Here is a 24,027-nt window from a genome sequence, read left to right as displayed (position 1 = left end):
GTGCTTGGTATTCTGTCTCTGTAGGTTTTGCTGGATTCACACACAGTACAATACAATTTTCACAAGTGTGCTTGGTATTGTGTCTTTGTAGGTTTTGCTGGATTCACACACAGTACAATACAATTTTCACAAGTGTGCTTGGTATTGTGTCTTTGTAGGTTTTGTTGGATTCACACACAGTACAATATAACATTCTCAAGGGTGCTGGGTAGGTTTTCTGTCTCTATAGTTTTTTTTTTTTTTCTGGTACTGTACCACTTGCTACAGTTTGACAGCCTAATTTATTCAAAGTAAACACCCTCTTCCTAGATCTGCCCCTCAGAAAGGTCTTTTATATGCACTATCCAGTCTAGTACCTGCTATGTCTGTCTCTGAGAATACTCTAGATATTATCAAAATTTTGATTGTTCTACCACTGAGCTACATACAGATACCTGAAAAATCCAGTCTTGTATCCGCTGTGTCTGAGAATACTCTAGATATTATTATAATGACATTGTTCCACCACTGAGCTTCATACAGATACCTGAAAAATCAAGTCTTGTATCCGCTGTGTCTGAGAATACTCTAGATATTATCATAATGAGATTGTTCTACTACTTAGCTACATACAGATACCTGAAAAATCCAGTCTTGTATCCGCTGTGTCTGAGAATGCTTTCACAAAATGCCGATGTCGATCCCTTCCCCTTTGTTCCAGTGATGTGAATAATTCTCAGCCTATCAATATCTTCCAGCTAGAAACACAAACACGAACAACAAACATTCTAATACAGAAGAACGTTTTCAATAGCGAAATATCGTCTTCCTTTAAGTGTACGACATCAAATATATATTGTACTCCACTGGAAACACACCAGTCAGATGTGTAGCTGTAGAAAGAATATGAATAGAGAAAACGACAATTTATTTAACCCATTTTTATAAGTGGATACATTCTGGTGTGCAATAAAAGTGTATACTGACAAATTGGTTGGTGCGTTTTGAATGGCGTTCAGTATAGTAATGCCAGTACGAAGTGCGTGCGTGTGTGTGTGCGTGTGTGCGTGCGTGCATGTATGTGTGTGCGTGCGTGCGCGCGTGTGCGTGTGCGTGTGTATGTGTGCGTGTGCTTGTGTGTGTGTGTGTGTGTGTGTGTGTGTATATATATGTATGTATGTATGTATGTATGTATATAATGGCGTAGCCAGCATGACGCAGACGAGACGCTTCGTCTGGAATTTCCCCAGAATTAGTTTATTTCCATCACACTGATATTTATTTTATAGGTCTGGGTTTGCCTCTGCATTTTTATTCACTCTGGCTACGCCCAAGATATATTTAAATGCATGGGCGGCACAAAAAGATATTAAATTCACCATTTTCCCATTTTATCACATAGATACCAATGATGAAATGAAAAGAAAGACAAAGGAAATGTACTTTATTAGAAAGTTTTGTCCACTTCTTAATGCTCTTCGTTAGATAAAAGCAACAATGACGTAATTAAATCAACCCCCTTCTACTGCAGTAACGTCATAATATGTATGACGTCATATTTAGCAGTTATTTAGCAGTTCCTTTCTGAAGATAAGATTGAAACATTTAAAAGGATAGTTATTTCTTTAAATTGTTTTTTAAATACATATATACACTTGTTTTCTTTTATCATTTTGTTTTTGTTTTTATATGTATACATACATACATATACATATACATATACATTTATACATATAAGGATTAGACACAAGTTATCCAACTTACGAGGCCCTCTCCTAATTGCAAACATGAAAGTGTACCATAATAGTGACTGCAATTTTCAATCAATCACTCAATCAAAGAAGTAAACGCTTGTGAGAGTATTTTCTTTGGAATTACTGAAACTTGATGATCCAGCAAATAATGACCAGAAACTTAGTGAATGTACCAAGCTTCATAATTTAAGCAACAAGCTCTTATAGCTGAACATATTTTACACTGCTTACTCGCTAAAGCTAGTACATTTAACTGTATTTGAATTCAAGGGTGTATCCACGGGTGTGGAACCAAGGAACCCTCACCCCCCCCCCCCCCCCCCCCAAAAAAAAAAAAGATGAAAAACTCCACAAAAAAACACACATTTAAGTGCTCCTTTTTGACAATTTAATTAAAATTTTCATTTCAAGAATGTTAAACGTTTATTGAGTGCCCTTTTCAGGAGATCGCCCATGTGCCTTTCTTGGTTCCTTCCCTCCCCACCAAAATGTTTCCTTGGTACTGCCCTATATAATTTACCGTTATATCACAACATTTCAGCGTCTTCGTCGTGAATGGAATATTGTGTTGTCTAACTGCTACATTTCTTGTTACAATATCTGATTTCAGACTTCTCACAATAGACATGGCATCCTGAAAGGAAAGTGGAAAAATACATCGAAAAATAAATCGGAACCCCCCCCCCCCAAAAAAAAAACACACAAAAAAAAAAAAACAGAAATTAAAATTCAGTTAATGACGTAGGTGCAGTATCAAAGACTAACCAATATTGGCATTTTTTAAATATTCATTTAAGATATATTAATCGAAACCATGCTCAATATTTGCACAAATCACTTTTCAAAATTTTGGACTGTGATCTCTGTAAATATTTACTCAGGAATTATTATTATTATTATTATTTTGTCAGTAATTTCCCTTTTTCGTGCTCTGAAATTTTTTTTTAATAATAATAATAATCTATATTTATGAGCAATAATAATTTTTTAAAAGAAGTTTGTTTTGTTTAACGATACCACTAGAGCACATTGATTTATTAATCATCGGCTATTGGATGTCAAACATTTAGTAATTTTAGCATATAGTCTTAGAGAGGAAATCCGCAACATTTGCCCATTAGTAGCAAGGGATCTTTTATATACACCATCCTATCGACAGGATAGCACATGCCACGGCCTTTGATATACCAGTCATGGTGCACTGACTAGAACAAGAAATTGTCCAGTGGGTCCACCGACGCACAATTGATCAAAGGCCGTGGTGTGTAATTTCCTGTATGTGGCAAAGTGCATATAAAAGATCCCTGGCTGAATTAGATTTTTTTTAGCGGGTTTCCTTTGATGACTGCGAGTCAGAATTACCAAATGTTTGACATCTACTAGCCGATGATTGATTAATCAATGTGCTTTAGTGATGTCGTTAAAAAAAAGTCTAATCTTAAACGTAGTCCAAACAACTCACCTGGTACGAAGATGATCCAGAACCAGGTTTTTCTGCTTCAACCACAGAGTCCATGAGCCTTGAATTAGTATGACTAACTAAAATATCCGGATATCCGAACGGATCGCTGAGCTATGAAGGTGTGGAATGTGAACCAACTGTTTATATAGAGCTTGGAACTGTAACTGATCGTTGACGTGTTATCCTTGGTCGCACTGGAAGAAAGATACAAATCCATGGTACTCGAGAGTATACATTGTGTCTCCCACACACAAACGATGGATCGCGAACCACCTAGGTGGTGTCGTGGTTAAGCCATCGGACATAAGGCTGGTAGGTACTAAGTTCGCAGCCCGGTACGGGCTCCAACCGAGAGCGAGTAGGTGCAAGACCACTACACAGTCTCTCTCTCTCTCTCTCTCTCTCTCTCTCTCTCTCTCTCTCTCTCTCTCTCTCTCTCTCTCTCTCTCTCTCTCTCTCTCTCTCTCTCTCTCACTAACCACTAACCACTAAAAACTAACCCACTGTCGTGGACAGACAGCCCAGATAGCTGAGGTGTGTGCCCAGGACAACTAGAAAATGATGGATCGCGCATTTGCAGGTAGTACAGGCAAAATAGTGAAAGACCCATCACAGATTGCAAAAGTTTCGATCTCAACTGAGGAGGATGTTTCTACGGCAGAATTTTCGGGCGGGACATAGCCCAGTGGTAAAGCGCTCGCTTGATGCATGGTCAGTCTGGAGTAGATCACCGTCGATAGGCCCATTGGACTATTTCTCGTTCCAGCGAGTGCACCACGACTGCTATATCATAGGCCGTAGGTATGTGTTATCCTGTCTGTGGGATGGTGCATATAAAAGATCCCTTGCTACTAATGGGGAAAATGTAGTGGGTTATAAGGCTACATGTCAAAACTACCAACTGTTTGACATCCAATAGTCGATAGTGGTGTCACTAAACCAACAAACCATTTATTGAGCTTTCAGAGGATGTAAGCCGGTGTCAAATGGTTGAATGATAGACATGTCGAGGGTTGACAAACCCCATCCCTGCTGAAAGCGAAATTTAATTTACACTATCAGAAAATCCAACCCAGATGTATAGAGAATAAACGTGAGCACACTTTTATGAGAGGATTCTGTTTGAAGTTATACATACAGAATAATACATGAGTGGCCGTTAGATACCATTTATCTCACGAGTTGTTTTAAAATGTATTTAACGCGCGAAAACGAGTTTGATGTGTTTTTAAACAACGAGTTGTGAGATAAATGGTATTTAACGGACACGGGTGTATTATTCTATTTCTTACATATCCTCAAAAACCAGGTTTTAAACAAATCTTTTTCGACTAAAATTTATTTACAGCCGTTGCGCTTGTAGCTAAGTTACGTGTCACAGACTTTAACCTTTACCAAGCAAAATTGAGGATGAGTTATAGCAGCTTGAAATCACAGTGTTCTTTAACACTGTAGATATTTATTCAAATTACAACTTAAACAATTCAAACATTAGAATTATTATAATAATTATCTTAAGCCTAAAAATAATTAGTTAATTAAGTGTCTATACGTCTCAATGAAAACGCAGTCCCCTGCAACGTGTATTCAATCAGGTATATTTCCTTAAGAATAGACACCATTAATTAGTTAATTAAGTGTCTATACGTCTTAATTAAAACGCAGACCCTACAAAGTGTATTCAATCAGGTATATTTCCTTAAGAATAGACACCATTAATTAAGCTCTACGTGTTGTTACATGTTACTGAATGACGCAGACTTTTAAGCCATCGGACTACAGGCTGGTAGGTACAGGGTTCGCAACCCGATACCGAGCGAGTTCTTAAGGGCTCAGTGGGTAGGTGTAAGGCCACTACACCCTCTTTTCCGTCACTAACCACTAACCAACTATCAACTAACCCACTGTTCTTGACAGACAGCCCAGATAGTTGAGGTGTGTGTGCCCAGGACAGCGTGCTTGAACCTTAGTTGGATATAAGCACGAAAATAAGTTGAAATGAATATAGGCCTATCTACTAATCTATTGTCGAGGGCGGGACGAAGCCCAGTGATAAATCGTTCGCTTGATGAGCGCTCGGTCGGGGAACGATCCCCATCGATAGGCTATTTCTCGTTCCAGCCAGTGCATCACGACTGGTATATGAAAGGCCGTTGTCGTAATATGTGCTACCCTGTCTGTGGGATGGTGCATATAAAACATTCCTTGTTACAAATGGAAATGTGTAGAGGGTTTCTTCTCTACGATTATTATGTCAGAATTACCATATGTTTGACATTCAATAGCCAACGATTAATAAATCAATGTGCTCTAGTAGCGTCGTTAACACAAATTGTTTTAGCAATTATTGAAGAAGTCATGAGTATCCTGTACGAAGCAAACACATATTGGAGCCCTCTACTGTCCCATGAGACCGAAGTATGATATTCAATGTATACACTATATTATTACATTATTGGAAGGAAATGGTTTATTTACGACGCACTCAACACATTTTATTTACGGTTATATGGCGTCGGACATATGGTTAAGGACCACACAGATATTGAGAGAGGAAACCCACTGTCACCACTTCATGGGCTACTCTTTTCGATCAGCAGCAAGGGATATTTTATATGCACCATCCCATAGACAGGATAGCACATACCCCGGCCTTTGATGTACTAGTCGTGGTGCACTGGCTGGAGCGAGAAATAGCCTAATGGACCCACTGACGGGGATCGATCCCAAACCGACCGCTCATCAAGCGAGCGCTTTACCACTGGGCTACGTCTCGCCCCCCTACATTATTGGATAGGGTCTGACTTTTTACAGTACTCGTAAAGAAGAAAACATTTCCCTTAATTAGTAAATAAAGTATGGGGTTTTAAAATTATTACTATTTATTTATTTTATTGCTTTTTTTTTGCTTTTTTTTAGCCATTACGTAATCATTGCAATGTCTGGTTTGTGTTTTGTGTTTTCCTTCAGCAAACCTGCTGTCTAATTATCGAACAAAGAAAACTTGATTGCGTCTTTTTTCTGTTTCCTTTATTTTTTCTTTCTTTCTCTTTTTCGGTAATATTTATTTCTGTTCATATTTAAATTGCAAAAATATATTACTGTCGTAACATGTATGTATTATGGAGAAGGTCTAGCCACTTGTGTAACTTGTGCTTGGTCCATTTGTTCTTTAAAAGAAAAATACGAGATGTATGTTTCAATCAAGAGAAGAAAACACATGTCAGTTGGTTCTGTATCTTGGATATGTAAAACATATTTTGTCTTCAAAGTGGTCAGTCATCATTTGTTTATCTTGTGGTTGCTTATTTGATATTCTAACAGTTTAATTAATAAAACAACGGAACATTTCAGGGGCGTAGCGTGATCTGGACCTGGAGGAGTTAGGAGTTCGAATATGAACCAAGTGGACCCTTTTTCTATTTAGTTTTTGCACCACCAGAAACTACATATGTATAAACCTGTATGTTTTAGTTCTGAAACCGGACCATTTGCGGTGTGTAATGAATTTGCTGGGGTGTAATAAAAAAATAACGGAAATTTCATTATTGAAACATGTACATTGGTATGCACTTGTTGTAGCTTACGGTATCAGCAGTAAACATGCACTGTTCTTTATTATTTAGCAGAGATAAATATATATTAAACCTTTTATTATAATAAACCATCTACATAGAGAATACTCTCAGTTTAATGCCATTTTTATGAGCATTATAAAACGGCATCTGGAGAACGAAAGGAACTAGATACCATTTTTTAATGTACGAGTTCATAATTTTTTTTATTAAACTGAAAGGAGTGTAGTATTTTATTTACTACCTACCTATAATTATTGCTTAGAATTCATAAAAAAAAGTAACAAAAGTAAACATTCAGAGCAGCTGGTGTTCGAGTGTCAGCATAGGCCCCGCCGACAATCGAGGTTAATGATCCAGATTTGGATTTCATAAATAGTTCATTCGACGGCGGTTTTAAAACTACTTCCTATTAGGCCTACTGAGAGTAAAATCAGCCCTCAGTTCAGCCAGCCGTTTTTCCTTTACGTTTGCGAACTATTTTGACTGGTTTCCGAAGTGGTCACTCTTTTTAACATGAAGCGCTTAAACCAGTTTGGCGGACGTTTTTCTGCTCGGTCTGGCTGAACTCAAAACTGCTTTCAATAAAAAATAATTAAATTTTCTTTACGTCTATACACTTTACGGCAATCTGATTGGTCCAGAGGTGCTTACTTTTTTTTGTTCATATCTCGATGAACCGAACAAATTTAAGTCACGCCTACTACCCCCCCCCCCCCCCCCCCCCCCCCATACATCAAGCCGGATTATTCTGGCAATCATATTTAGATATTTTGAAGAAAACACGTGAAAGCTACAAAAAATGTATACGATAAATTAATGGAAAATGCTATAGCAGAATAGACATGTAGATATATACGCATTGATTAAAAAAAAAAAAAAAAAAAAAAAAAACCCAACCTCTTCGCTAATCATGACATGAGACTCGGTCAGTGGCCGCAAATCATGCAGGAAACGTCACTTCTGTAACTTACTTGTACGCGATGTTCTACAGCTGTTGGCGAAAATTCAACGGTTCCACCAACAGCATACATGTTAGACACGTTCCCTTCATTCACTTTCATAAAATATAAACTAAACACGAATAGGACAATTCCTTTTAATATAACTAAACGATCCGTAAAAATGCACAGCAGCTAGAGGAAATGACGTCATTTACAAAAAAATCACCTGATTCAAATTATAGTGAATGAACGTTCGCATTCTTACGCGACATAAGTATCAATGAAGTTTACACAAACAATACTACAGGCGTATTTAAAGCTGCAATGTCTGGTTTCAATCGTATATAATCAAGTTCTAAGTTCAAATACAAGCATAACTGCACTTTTAATTCACTCGCGAGTTGTCGTCATTAACGCATATCGTCAAATGCTTACTAGCCAGTTAGAACAATTCTCGCCATTTTGTAATACCGAGCGGATTCTAGCAGCCACTTCCTAGCAGCCAATTACGCTAGCAGCCAATTTCAGCAGACACGCATGGCGACGTTCTGAACACCGCACTCATACGCCTTTTATAATGTGTTGTGATGTGGGCTATACGAAACTAGTTGGACATCCTACATTACCGTAGTACAGACTGATTTTTAAAGTGATACTTCAGATATTATAAAAGTGCTTAATAAAACGGTTAAGTTGTATTTATACGGATATTAGTAACAATAAGACTGTGAAAATGAGTCTTGGTTGTTATTTTGTTTTTGTGTTGTTATTATATAAAGATACTCTTTAAAACTCTAAAATTCTTAAGTTGTAGTGAATAATAAAAATTAGCATAAAAGTTTGTTTAAAAGTGTGTGAAATACAGGTAACAATCGAAATGCGTGTGAGTCCGGTGTTTAGATCGTCGCCATGAGGGTCTTGAAATTGGCTGCTAGCGTAATTGGCTGCTAGGAATTGGCTGCTAGAATCCGCTCGGTTTTTGTAATGCAACAATAGCCGAACCGTACTATTTTTAGCCCAGAGGGAGCCCGGCAAAAGTGTCCCACTTTCAAAATAGTGGGTTTATTTTTAACTTAGAAAAGCCAGTGTAGTGAAACCAATTCGGAGTGCAGCGTCTTATATGCACCAAACGTAATGGCATTTTCTGTTCTAAATGCTTAAATAATAAAAATATTCCAGACAATGCACGTTTAAACCTAAAAAAAAAAAAATTCAGTTATGTATTGTTAAAGTATGCATATAAATTTAATTATAAGAATTGACCGCAATTATTTTTTGGTTCATTCAAGTATGAACCGAAAAAACGATATGCACACTTTTGTATGACCCTCTACGCTAGCTCATACAATGTGCACATCGTTTTTTCGGTTCATACTTGCATGAACCAAAAAATAATTGCGGTCAATTCTTAAATATATGAAATCTTACGTCACATTGTGTTGGCCCCATTCTCCCTCAATGGCTGTTGGCCAATCACGTTAGCGTTTATATCCTAGCTTTGTTAAGGAAAACGGGATCTCACAATGCGATTTTGTTCTTAAACTCCGTTATCTCTCGCAGGTATGTAATAAATAGAGAATAATACACGAATGTATTATTCTATTCCTTACATATCCTCACAAACCAGGTTTTAAGCAAATTTTAAAATCTTTTCTGACTAAAAGTTATTTACAGCCTTGCACTTGTAGCTAACTTACGCGTCACAAACCCATGATTGTCAGGTTAACTATACGCCACAATGTAATCGATTTCCATCGTGTAATTTTTCTTTGGATGTATGGCAGTGGTCATCACCTAGGAGCATCCAGTCCTATGTCTTGAAATTGTTAGCACACGTGCATGTGTTAACAACCATGTGTTATCAAAAATAACGCATGGTGTTCTCACCAACGGGTCTGTAAGAAAAACATATCTTTCGGAAAACTTTTTATTTTCTATTGGCTTGGCCCCATTTCTGACATTCCGACCATCTATAAACACCAGGAAGGCGTGATCATGAAGCGCTGATAGGTGTTCAAAATTAGTCGTTCAAAAAAATAAAATAAAAATATTTAGAGATGGCGGCCATCTTGGTTTTAAAGTATTTAGTTTTAATATTTGAAAAGCATTTATTTCCACATGCTGACTCAAATGATATGAAACTGTATATTCCAAAATATAACTACCGGAGTCATATTGGATTTTGTCAGGCTTGGTAATTTAAAAACAAGTTTCTTTTCTTTCACGACACCGGTAAAGTACATTGATGTATTAATCATCGGCTATTGGATGTCAAACGTTTGGTAATTCTGATATATAGTCTTAAAGAAAACCCGCTACATGTTTCCATTAGTAGCAAGGGATCTTTCAAACATGCACTTTCGCACAGACAGAACAGCACATACGACGGCGTTTGAAATACAAATTGTGTGACACTGGTTAGGACGGGAAAAAATAACCAGACAATGGGTCCGCTGAGGAACTTGGTAACATAAGCAAGAAAAAGCACGGCAGAAACAAGTAGACATTAGTGGGGAGGGGGAGGAGGCTAACTGAGATCGAGGAAGCAAAGCAAAGTTTCTAGAGTTGACGGGGGCATGCTCTCCCGTAAAGGTTTGAAAACTAGATGTCCTGAAATGCAATGCGTGCATTCTGCAAGTATTCCTTATGATTTACTACCAATAATAGGTTTGATTCAGAATTCAGTCTCCCCCACGCCCCCCACTCCACACACACCCCCCCCCCCCCCCCCTGCTCCGCCGTTTCTGAAGAAGCTGTAAAACCTGTAAATATTTGTCACCACTTAAAGTGACATACCGTAGTTTTTAAAGGTAGTACTAAACCAAATAACTTCCGGCTGGGTCAAAGTTCGAGGTGCACCGAACGTTTGATAGAGAAGTGAACACCACAAGTCCTGTGATTGGTTACAAATGTGAGTGTGTTGGTTGTAAAACAAATTAGTTTCATCTGGGCTAAATATGTATACAATTTTATTTCATCTAGCACCACTGTGTCAAGTAGCCTTGTACTTGAAACATGTATGGGGTACCTTTAAAAAAAGTACTAAAATTTTGTGCGGAACTAGGGTAGTCATAGACGCTACCCGTTATCTCAGAAATGAGCAGCTTGAACCCCAATTTTTTCTGATTCACTTTAAGGGTGAGGAGTGGTAGTATTTATATCCATGGCGTTTATGTCGATTGATACGTTGCAGGTAGGAGTTTTAGCCACATATGTTACTGTTGTCGTCTATGGGATTTGATTTGGTACTATACTACGACGTATTTTTCACTATTACTGTAATACAGCTGGGTTTGTTTTTGTTTTTTCTTGCTGTTGTTGTTGTTGTTGTTGTTGTTGTTGTTGATAATTTAAATTAGAAGTACTTACATTTTATCATTTAGAATATTAATTTTCGTACACCTGAAGTGGTTCTGGTCATCCAGGCGTTTGCAATACCTCAAAATGTATTTTCCCCCATATTTCTACAAACGCACGTTCGTCTTGGTTGTGACAGAAACAAAAAAAACCAATGGGTCCGCCGATAGGCTTCGATCCCATGAGTCAACCACTGCAGGCGAGCGTTCTACCAACTGAGCTAGATCATGCTCTTTCTGAGAAGAACCACACCCAGTGCTCTATCAACTTGGCCGATGAACTAGGAACCTATTTGTTAACCCCTTTCCTCTTAAAGGCACTATTTCGACAATGATTCATGGGTGCTGGTCACCACATTTATATTTATTCCACTGAACGAGTTTTTATTTAGTAAACTGATCTGAGAGTGGCAGTCCTCTTTTTGACGAGGCACTAGACAGAGATTTATAGAAGCAATCGCTATTTTGTCAAATGCCCATTCGACTTTGTATTGTGCATAAATAGGGTCCTTGAAAGCGGTTTTTTTTTTTCTTTCTTTTTTTTCGTTCCGATTAATAGTTCGATGAATTCGTTTTTGTTTCTACAATGTACTCTGGATGTCATTATTCCTATAATAAAAACCCCATACCTGATGCCGAATGAAACACATCATAATTGCGAACAAAACTTTTTTAATATTTGTTTAATGACACCACTAGAGAACATTTATTTATTAATTATCGGCTACTGGAGGTTAAGCATTTGGTAGACCTGACATATAGTCTTAGAGCGGAAACTCACCACATTTTTTCTATCAGTCGGAATGGATTTTTTATTCCCAGAGACGGCCTTTGATATACCAGTCGTGATACACTGGCTGGAACGACATATAGGCCAATGTGCCCACCGACGAGGATAGATCCTAGACTGACCGCGTATCAGGCAAGCGCATTGCGTCTAGATGGGGCGGGATGTAGCCCAATGATAAAGCGCTCGCTTGATGCGCGGTCGGTTTGTGATCGATCCCCGTCGGTACTTCTCGTTCCAGCCACTGCACTACGACTGATATATTAAAGGCCGTGGTATGTGCTATCCTGTCTGTCGGATTCCTCTCTAAAACTATATGTCAAAATTACCTGTTTGACATCCAATAACCGATGATTAGTAATTCAATGTGCTCTAGTGGTGTCGGTAAACAAAACAAACTTTTACACCTAGATTGTGAAAACCCACATACTTTTTCAGGTGTAAGATGTGTTTTCTTTAACGACACCACTAGAGCACATTGATTAATTAATCATCGGCTATTGGATGTCAAGCGTTTGTTAATTCTGACTTGTAGTCATCAGAGGAAACCTACTACACTTTTCTAATGCAGCAAGGGATCTTTTCTATGCACTTTACCACAGATAGGAAAGCACATACCACGGCCTTTGACCAGTTGTTGTGCACTGGTTGGAACGAGGAAAAAACCTAATCAGTTGAATGGATCCACCGAGGTGTTACACTTTTCAAGTATGTCAGCATTTTGTAATGCACCTGCAACTAGGATGTTTGACATCCATTTCATCTTATTTTCGTGCTTATATCCAATTAAGGTTCAAGCACGCTGTCTTGGGCATACACCTCAGCTATCTGGGCTGTCTGTCCAGGACTATGGATTAGTCGTTAGTTGATTAGTCAGAAAGAAGAGGGTGTAGTGGTCTTACAATTATCCACTGAGCTCTTATGAACTCGCCCTGGATTGGAGCCGGTACCGTGCTGCGAACCCTGTACTTACCAGCCTGTAGTCCGATGGCTTAACCACTGCGCCACCGAGGCCAGTGCTGTTTGACAAGCGGGTAGACTGGGGTATTTCAACGGGTTGAATGGAGATGTCGGGTCGAGTTACTGTCTCATTGTGAGTGTTTTCTATTCAGTTCTTTATTACCGAGTACTATTATGTGAAGTCGGCTAATCCTTAACCTTGGCTCTTTTTAATTCACATCTTTCAAAGTGTAAGGTCTGTACGATATATTCATGAAAGCTTTTCTTCTTTTCTTCGAATATTCACAAAACACTTCACCAAACCATGTCGAGGACTGACTGGTAGAGCTGGATATGTCTCCAGTGGCGGATCTAAGGGTGGGGGCAGAGGCCTCCCCTCCTAAATTTTGCAACAGTTATATAAATATATATGTTTGTTTTTTGTTTTTTTTGACGTTGGAGAATACGAGGAACAACTAATATAAAAGGTCTGGCCTTACTTATGCCTCCCTCCATCTCCCCCCACCCCAAATGGATTTTCTAAATCCACCGTGGTCTCCTATTTGCAAATATAAGACTGTTTACTATATCGCTTTTCTGTATTTCTTTAAAACATCTTACATTGCAGCAAACTCAGGATAAACCCTTTAACTAATAACATTTTATAACGTCTAGTATTATATATTAAAGGGACTGTCCTGAGTTTGCAGCCATTGTAAGATGTTTGTGATAACAGAGCCTTGTTGACGACTACTATTTCATACTAAATAAAAAAAATTGTTTAGAATACCTGTGTCTGTATATCGAATGCGTTTGCGGTCGTATACTAATGTTTGTCGCACCAGGGCGACCATCTTTCCGAAATGTTCCAAAAATCCGGAATTTTTAACCCATATCTGGAATTCCGGAAATAATACCAAATATCCAGAATTTTTTTCAAATTCGCTATCATTATTTATTTTTTATTAAAAAAAATTTGGAAACAACCATTTTTGAATATATTTTTAATTTTCGATATTTTTAAATCCCGACTTTGTTAAACCGAGTTTATCATTATGCATTCTCCATTTCAACCTGAACTCTGTATTATCTACAGTTTGGTGCTATTACTAAGACGTCTGTCTATTGGCTGTATTTGTCAACAGCTGACCAATGAAAATGTTTTTGACAATCGTGTAAACTGAAGGCATGTATGAAATTTGTCTTACTTGTTATGTAGTTTATGTATTCATTTTAAAGATTACTACAGGGAAGACATTGGTTCTATGGCGATGCATGCAACCTCGCCAAGGTGGGTAAAAACCTGAATATATAACAGAAAAGTTGCGATCGTACGAAAACAAAAGAAACGGATCCACAATTCTCTTCTTTTCGTATGCTTTCACATGCAACATTTCACTAAATAATATTTGGCTACCAGTAATCTGTGACACATTCATGACATTAATATACCTACCGATCTTGTTTTATTCAAGTAAGTTAAAGTTTAAACAATGTACATTTTTACAAACCATTATTAGATTTCGCCGTGATATTTTCTTTACACTGGCACCCCAAAAGTACTACTCTAATAGTAATGTAAGTGTAATGCAGAACGATAACCAGTCTTAAATGGGCATTCCTGAGTTTGCTGCAATTTTTGAGATGTTATCGACTAACAGACATTTTAACGATTGCAATTAAATACCAAGTATATTTTTCTGCATAAAATATTAGTGGCTGTAGGCTATATTAAACGTGTTTCTGATCGTTCTAATATTTGTACTAGATTAAATTTAATTTATTTCCTAAAATATGTTTTTTTCCTACGTAGTAATTTACTGGAAGACAAAATCCAGTTTGAGCTTCTTACAAATATTAAGATGACCAGAAACACAATGAATATACAGACACTGATATTCTAAACAAGAAATTATATTTAATAAGAAAATGTAATCGTAGAGATATTTTGTTAGTCAGAAACATTTTACAATGCAGTAAACTCAGGAATGTCCCTTTAATGTGGGTACCAGACGTATCGTCCCCGATTCAGTTAACCACAAATTAGTTCGCCAAATTATGCCACTGATGAAATAGTGCAAATGTGGCAATGTACCTACATAGAAGTAACATTGGTCCGAAGTTTGTTTGTCACTTTATTACTAATCTTTAGGTGGGAGTGAAACTGTACTACACTATTTGCTAATAAAGTGGGGCTTTTAGGGGGGTTTTGTTGATGATTTTTGATGTTTGGTCTCTCTCTCTCTCTCTCTCTCTCTCTCTCTCTCTCTCTCTCTCTCTCTCTCTCTCTCTCTCTCTCTCTCTCTCTCTCTGTGTGTGTGTATGTGTGTGTGCGTGTGTGCGCGCGCGTGTCATAATTGCTGTTAATTGCTGTACTAGGTATAGTAACTTTATTTACACTGATGAATATACTTAGCATGTTTCACTAAACAAGCCATAAATTAGGCCTATGCCTAAAAAGGAAGTAGAGAAATTCTGCCAGTTACGCGGATTGATTTATACTTTTATTATTGAATACATAACATTCCAATAAATAATACAATTCTTTTTGTTGTCATGTATCTCTTTGGTTGTTGTTATTTTTGAAATATGTCTAACACGGTGCTGTTGAATGTTTGTTTCGAGAATGGCGTTTTCGCGTGCTTTAAACTATTGTTTTGAAAGGGGCGTTCGGCGCTTAAAAAGGAAAATACAAGAAAATTCCGGAATTTTTTTTTCATTAGGTTAGTCTCCCTGTAGCACTCAGTTTTTACTTGAATTCGTGATATATATTTGTTCTTACTTATAAAATTATTGGGAGGTAAAATCCGATTTGGGCTACTATAAGTATTAGAACAACAACAAACACCTTGTAAATACAGACACTAATATTCTAAATAAGAAAATGTATTTAATTTGTATATTACGTCATCGCAAAGGCTCTATTGGTCGGAAACATTTTACAATGGTTGTAAACTCAGGACAATATATGTTTTCTGGTTTAGAATAACAGTGTCTGTATACACAGTGTCCAAATAATTCCGTGCGTACGAACAAATAATGCATGTATATGATGACATAAAATAATGTTGGAGTTTTTGTTGTTGTTGTTGTTGTTTTATTTAACGACGAACTAAACACATTTCATATACGGTTATACGGCGTCGGACATATGGTTAAGGACCACACATATATTGAGGGAGAAAACCTACTGTCGCCACTTCATGGGCTACTCTTTTCGATTAGCAGCAAGGAATATTCTATATGCACCATCTCATAGACAGGATAGCACATACCACGGCCTTTGATGTACCAGTCGTGGTGCATTAGTTGGAGCGAGAAATAGCCCAATGGGCCCACTGACGGGGATCGATCCCAAACCGACCGCGAGCGCTTGACCATTGGGCTACGTCCCGCCGCAGATTATTATTATTATTTTTTTTTTTAACCTGGTGCAAAATCAAGGACGATTAACAATACGTTTAATATACAACCACTAATATTGTATTTAGAAAGAAACAATAAAGTTATTTAAAAAGTGAGTTATGTAGCGCTGTTCTCAAACCCACACCCTGTAACGCTACATAAAGTTTGGACATACACCCACCCACCTCCAAAAGCGTTACGGGATATTAGAATGTCCCCTATGAATAATAATCTCTCAGTTGCATACCCACTCCATATCATATATAATATAAAATCATACCTGATACTGTACTGATTTGGATGCAACTCCACATTACAGAGACGAACACAAACGTCAAACAGTTCGACATTGTGTGACGCATGACGAACCGGGGTCTTATATCTCGCCTGTAGGCTTGTATAGCTAGCTATTCAGTACTGAATTTATATTCTGTATATTTGTATATGTTCATGCAACCATAACGGGTATCCGACAGAGGCTTGTTTTGTATGTTAGATATTTGTGCGTAGGCAGTAATGGGGCGGGGGGGGGGGGGGAAGGGGACAATGACATCAGACGGAATGCCAAGGGAACTTTGAGAGAGGAATGGAGGAGGGGGATCGTAAAAAAATAAATGAAAGTTAATATATGATAAAATAATAAATTTAGGGGGGAACTGGGCCCCTGCCTCCACACACCCCACCCCCACCCCTAAATCCGCCTCTGGGTGGTATTGAAAACTATTTCTTTTCTGGCGTATTGGTGTTACATAGAGCAAGACGATGTGTATCCCCGCTCAATGCATTTGGTCGATAGAGAGAAAAAAAAAGAAGTAAATTCGCCATCGAACCAGAGGCTGCTCCTAACATTAAAACAGTACGCCTTTAATCTACTAGCCCGACGCTAGTGCTTTTTAACACAGGGCTAGTGAGAAATGCAAAATTAGTAGCACGATGGGCTAGTGGCTTTAAAAGAAACACCACCAGCTGTAGTACACACCACAACACTTGATGTACTAATCATGGCCACTAGTTGGGATGGGGGAAAACGAAGATAAACGATTCTGAACATTATCCCAACATCTTTTTCTTTCTAATACACAAGCCAGGGGTTTCGAGTCATAAAACCCCGGAAAATATGTTTTTTAAACAACACTAAACGATGCAAACGTACTTGCTATTTATAGATACACTGACAGACGAACTTGTTTAATGAATGAATGAATGAATTAATTAATGTTTAACGACACCCCAGTACGAAAAATACATCGGCTGTTGAGTGTCAAACTATGGTAATGCAAACAAAAAAGGTGGTGATCAACATCAATACAAAAAATCAAGAATTAAACAAAAACAGTGTAAAGAACTGTGCAAAAATACAAACATCACAGACAGATACTGACTTTTACTCATAATTTCAATTTGTGCTGTATTGGCCATTCTCAAAGAGAATGTTACACCCCTGCACCACTGTGAGGTTACAGCACGTGCAGGGGCTTGTTTTGTTTAAGGACAGCACTAGAGCACCTCGATCAATTAATCATCGGCTATTGGATGTCAAACATTTGGTAATTCTAACTCATAGCCATTACAGTAAATCCACATTTTTTTTCCTAATGCAGCAAGGGATCTTTTATAATGCACTTTCCCACTGACAGAAAAGCACATACCACGGCCTTTGTCCAGTTGTGGTGCAATGGTTGGAAATGTACCGGGTTTCCCCTGATGACTACGAGTCAAAATTACATCCAATATCCGATTTCGGGACGGGGGGGGGGGGGGGGGGGGGGGGGCAATGACATGACGCGGAATGCCAAGGGAACTTTGGGAGAGGTTTGGAGGTGTGTGTGGTGGGGGGGTCGTAAAAAAAATTAAATTAATATTTAATAAAATTATAACTGTTGCAAAATTTAGGGGGGGCGGGTCCCTGCCACCCCCTAGATCCGCCTCTGGGTGGTACTGAAAAATATTTCTCTTTTGGCGTATTGGTGTAACTGTTACATAGAGCAAGACGATGTATATCCCGAATCAATGCATTTGGTCGATAGAGAAAAACAGAAATAAATTCGCCATCGAACTAGAGGCTACTCCTAACAGTACGCCTTACAGAGTTCGACAAATCCGCTAGCCCGACGCCCGGGGCTAGTGGGTTTTTTTAATACAGGGCTAGTAACAAATGCAAAAAAAAAAATCAACAACACCACTAGCCATAAGTTACAGTAAGGGGTAATTTAAATGCACCTCCTGATAGTACACACCACAACACTTGATGTGCCAATCATGGCCATTAGTTGTGATGGAGGATATATAAAATTATAACTGTTGCAAAACCCTAACCCTTTTCCTGTTCTGAAAGGAGGAGCCGGCCGTGGCCGGAACCTGCGCCCAGGACAGGCGTGCGCTACAACCTCTTGTTCTGAACGTGCACATAAAACCCTATGATATGACATGACACGACAGGTAATAAATAGGATATTAAACTCGCTACCATTTCGTATCATGTTTATGTCCCTCGTGAAATAAATTTCATTGCCACTCGCTAAAACTCGTGACAACTGAAAATTATTTCACTCGGGACATAAACATGATACCAAATACCGGCTTCGGTGTTGTCGTGGTTAAGCTATCGGACATAATGTTTTATGTATACAATCCTCTGATGCTACCGGATGGTGGCGAAATAAAGATAAGGCCTCGTGCTTGTAAACCTTAAACCATAGACTTTAATAAGGAAGGAAATGCTTTAGTTAACGACGCGCTCAACACATTTTAATTACGGTTATATGGCGTCGGACATATGGTTAAGAACCACACAGATATATAGAGAGGAATCCCGCTGTCGCCACTTCATGGGCTACTCTTTTCGATTAGCAGCAAGGGATCTTTTATATGCACCATCTCACAGACAGGATAACACATACCACGGCCTTTGATATACCAGTCGTGGTGTACTGGCTGGAACGAAAAATAGCCCAATGGGCCCACTGACAGGGATCGATCCCAAACCGACCGCGCATCAAGCGAACGCTTCACCACTGGGCTACGTCCCGCCCAGACTTTAATCAAGTACAGACTTTAACGTCATGGCAACGCCATTCAAATAGCATTACGTTAAATTGTTGACTTTATTAAAGTCTAGACTTTAAGTTTTATAAGCACGGGCCCTGGTCTTTTCTGTTCTGCTCGTGTTCTGGCGTCGTGCTTAGGCCATCGGTCTACAAGCTGGCAGGTACTGGGTTCGGATCTCAGTCGAGGCATGGGATTTTTAATCCAGATACCGACTCCAAACCCTGAGTGAGTGCTCCGCAAGGCTCAATGGGTAGGTGTAAACCACTTGCACCGACCAGTGATCGATAACTGGTTCAACAAAGGCCATGGTTTGTGCTATCCTGCCTGTGGGAAGCGCAAATAAAAGATCCCTTGCTGCTAATCGGAAAAGCGGGTTTCCTCTCAAAATCTGTGTGGTCCTATCCATATGTCTGACGCCATATAACCGTAAATAAAATGTGTTGAGTGCGTCGTTAAATAAAACATTTCTTTCTTTCATTATCCTATACAAAGGTAAAATTAATTACTTCAAACAAAAATAAGGGATGGACCAAATAGATCCCGTCTATATCGACCACTGTTCAGTTTGACTCATCGTTTGACAACACACCGAGAACTACTCCCACCAGACGCAGACTTCCCGTGACGAGGACTTGAATGTGATCTGCATCTTTGGGTCTCTCGGGGACGTTGTACAGGTCTGAGTTTGCGTCAGGACTCAGTTTGGACTCACGACCTTGAGTCGCCCAATACAAAGCTTGCAGATGGCTAGGGAACGCATAGGACGGACAGATACCGTCACTGGTGACGTTTTCAGTATTCATTCCCGAACTGGATTTATTAACATCACAGTGAGGTGACGGCGCCTTCGTTGTGTGATGTGACGTCATGCTTCTGCCAGTGATAGGACAGGTCTGCAGGACACTGGTCAGTGTAGAAGGACAATCACCATTAATGACGCAGTCATCTTTTGGGCAGTCTCCAAATAGACTGTTCCACGTCATCTTGATGTCTTCACAGGCGTTCACTAATATTTCGTTGTTTTGACCTGCAAGGAAACAACAGATTTCAAATCAACTTATGTTCGTGCTTATAATAAGGTAAAAGAACGCTGTCCTGGGCACACAGCTCGACTATCTGGGCTGTCTGTCCAGGACAGAGGGTTAACTGATAGAAATACACAAACTTATTTTCGTGCTTATATTCAATTAAGGTTCAAATACGCTGTCCTGGGGACACATTTCGGCTATCTGAACAAGGAGTTGGTGATTAGTTGTTAGTGGTTGGTGAGAGAGAAGTGAGTGTAGTGGTCTTACACCTACCCACTGAGTCGTTGAAACTCGCTCCGGGTGGGAGCCGGTACCACGCTGCGAACCCAGTACCTACCAGCCTTATGTCCGATGGCTTAACCACTACGCTACCGAGGCCGGTGAAATGAAAAAGAACAGAATGTTAGGTTAAAGACGCACCAAGTAATTTGCAGCCACTAACCCTAGATACAGGTACGTACCTTGTCCGTTTATCATAAAATAGATTTGAGATACAGGAAATACTAGAGCTACAATTCGTCCAACAAAGTCAAATCACTCAAATAGCTCGAAATTATTTCTCGACGAACCATTCCAAATAATGCGCCAAAATTACCTCACGAAATTGCTCATATTAGTTTATCTTTGGACTCAACCGTAAGGGACATTTTCAAAATTCAATAGCATCACCAACATCCCCATGAATACCATGAAATCATTGAGTTTGTCACAATTGATCATCTAAGTTGTAAGTAATATGTAAAAGGGAAGGATTTAGATCAATATTAATCTGTCTAGTGTTCGCCTGAGATCCTTGCGTAGCAGGATCGAACCACGTCGGTGGATACATTCAACTGATTGGGTTTTTTTCTCCTTCGAACCAGAGCACCACAACTGGTCAACGTATTTTGATGAACAAAAAATAATGTTTGGGATACACAAAAAAACAACAACCCCAAAACTATCGAATAAAACTACTTCTAATTTTCAATAAAAAAAATATAAAAGCATCATTCCACAAATTAATAATACAGCAACTACATTGTGTTTTAGCCCCAGCCCTTACCAAACAAGAGGGGGGGGGGGGAGGGGGGACGGGATTTAAATCAGTCGGTTCAGCGTGTGCCTGAGATGCTTGTCTACCAGGATCGAACCACCTCAGTGGATACATTTAAGAATGGGTTTCTTCTCGTTCCAACCAGAGCACCACAACTGGTCAAAGGCCGTGTTATGTGCTTTCCTATATGTGGGAAAGTGCATATGAAAGAATCCTTGCTGCTAATGGGGGGGGGGGGGGGGGGGGGGGGGGGGGGGAGATGAAGTGAGTTTCCTCCGAAATGCCATATGTTTGACATCCAATAGCCGATGATTAATTAATCAATGTGCTCTGGTGGCGCTTATCACTGGTCTACGTCCCGCCCATACATTTAGTCAACAGGAATAATATTGCTATATATTATTGTATAATACTACTTCAGGTGATTTCGCAATTAACTCGTATAATTCTACACCGGGAGAGAACAGAACTTCATATATATTATTGTATAATACTACTTAGCAGGTGATTTTGCATGTAACTCGTATAAATCCACACCGGGACAGAACACAACTTCATCTATATTATAGCATAATACTACTTACCTGACGATTTCTCATGCAACTCGTATAAATCTACACCGGGACAGAACACAACTTCATATATATTATAGTATAATAATACTTACCTGATGATTTATCATGTAACTCGTATAAATCCACACCGGGACAGAACACAACTTCATGTATATTATAGCATAATACTACTTACCTGACGATTTCTCATGTAACTCGTATAAATCCACACCGGGACAGAACACAACTTCATCAAAACTGATTACCTACAATAGACAAACGAAAATCAATTATAATTGTACTTAAATTTCAAACCCCTTTGCCTAAAAAAAAAGAAAAAACAAAACAAGAAAACAAAAGACGTTTGTACTGGTTAACGACACCACTAGAGAAGATTGATTTATTAATCATCGGCTATTGGATGTCAAACATTTGGTATTTTTGACATTGTCTTTAAGAGTGGATACTCGCTACATGTTTTCAAATAGTACTGTAGGAACGTATATGCACCATCCCACAGACAAGATGGCACCACGACCTTTGATATACCAGTCGTGGTACACTAGCTAAAGCCAGAAATATGAGTAGGCTACGTCCCGCCCCACACCAAAAAGACAACAACTTATTTTCGTGCCTATATCCAATTTATGGTTCAAGCACGCTGTCCTGGGCATTCACATCAGCTATCTGGGCTATCTGTCATGAACAGTAAGTTAGTAGTTGGTGGTTAATGAACTGTGAGATGGGTGTGCGTAATTTTTGGCATGCTTCCATCAGATAAGTGTTCAAGCTCGCATGTCGTTGGCACAACATCTGACTTCGCCAGAAAGTTCTGTCCTTCACAGGGAACTGTTAGATGGGTGTACGTCTGCTTTTATCACTGATTGGTTGGTGATGTGAATGCATAGTTTTAATTCGCTAATTTCTCGTCCAGTGAAAGATGGGGGGGGGGGGGGGGGGGAGATGAAGGGTTAGTTCAGGTGTGGTGTCACTGTGCTGGTAGAATTTAGTAGACAGGGATCTTTTATATGCACCATCCCACAGACAGGGAAACACATACCACGGCCTTTGATATACCAGTCGTGGTGCACTAGATGGAACGAGAAATCGCCCAATGTGCCCGCTGACGGGGATCGATCCTAGACCGCTCATCATGCGAGCGCTATACCACTGGGCTACGTCCCGCCACTTTATTTGTTGAAAGCGACCGGCCTCGGTGATGTCGTGTTTAAGCCATCGGTCAAAGAGCTGGTATGGACTGGGTTCGCAGCCCGGTACCGGCTCTCACCCAGAGCGAGTTTTAACGACTCGATGAGTAGGTATATGACCACTACACCTTATTTTCCCCTCTGAAATAACCACTAACAACTAAAAACTAACCCACTGTCCTGGACAGACAGCCCAGACAGCTGACGTATGTGTCCAGGAGAGCGTGCTTGAATCTTAATTGGATATAAACACAAAAAATATGTCAAAATGAAATGAAACAGAAATGTTGAAAGCATGACCACTTACCTTCAGGATGGAAAACATACTAGCGATATTCCTACACCCACTCAGGGTAAACAAGAGAACCTTGTGGACTCGTCCTCTGGGAAAGAAAAAAACAAATATTGATACAGGTCCATAGCCAATGGGGGGTTGGGGGTGGGGGGGGGGTCAGTCGACTCCCCCTACCGGTGACGTCTTTTTCAATATGGCTCCGGACCCCCCTAAGCAGCTCGGGCGCTTCGTGCCCTCGTGTGAGGCGCTTTGTGCCCTCGTGTGAGGCGCTTTGTGCCCTCGTGTGAGGCACTTCGTACCTCAACATAAGCCTAAAAGACCCCCCCCCCCCCCCCCTCAAAATCCTGGCTACGGGCCTGTGATAGTGCCACAAACCGAGCCATAACAGAGGTTTAGTCTTTGAGTAGGTGGTCTCGGAAAGGTAACATTTGACCTCATGGCTAGAAATGATCATTGGGGTGTTGTAAGCATGACACCACTTGATGACAGCGTTTAAAATGCGTGCGAAAAAAATGATGGCGTGCATATGGTAGGAAGGAAATGTTTTATTTAACGACGCACTCAACACCTTTTATTTACGGTTATATGGCGTTAGGCATATGGTTAAGGACCACACAGACATTGAGAAAGGAAACCCGCCGTCGCCACTTCATAGGC

At 39.5% G+C, this 24,027-nt stretch overlaps 1 protein-coding gene across 1 annotated transcript in view; it reads right to left on the bottom strand.

Moving 5' to 3' along the window:
* The window catches only part of LOC121387081 (folylpolyglutamate synthase, mitochondrial-like), a 37,272-nt gene extending 20,663 nt beyond the window's left edge, over window positions 1-16,609 (bottom strand). The window contains exons 1-4 of the mRNA XM_041518103.1: window positions 16,482-16,609; window positions 3,196-3,389; window positions 2,254-2,367; window positions 619-737 (exon numbers count right to left, since the gene is read on the bottom strand). Of these exons, the coding sequence (XP_041374037.1) occupies window positions 619-737; window positions 2,254-2,367; window positions 3,196-3,249 (287 nt within the window). The 5' untranslated portion in view covers window positions 3,250-3,389; window positions 16,482-16,609. The remainder of the gene's footprint in view (window positions 1-618; window positions 738-2,253; window positions 2,368-3,195; window positions 3,390-16,481) is intronic.
* Window positions 16,610-24,027: the final 7,418 nt, after the last annotated feature.

The sequence above is a fragment of the Gigantopelta aegis genome, chromosome 13, assembly GCF_016097555.1.
Source record: "Gigantopelta aegis isolate Gae_Host chromosome 13, Gae_host_genome, whole genome shotgun sequence".
NCBI lineage: Eukaryota > Metazoa > Mollusca > Gastropoda > Neomphalida > Peltospiridae > Gigantopelta > Gigantopelta aegis.
Note: the sequence above shows the minus strand (reverse complement) of the source record. Positions and strands in the feature narration are given on the sequence as shown.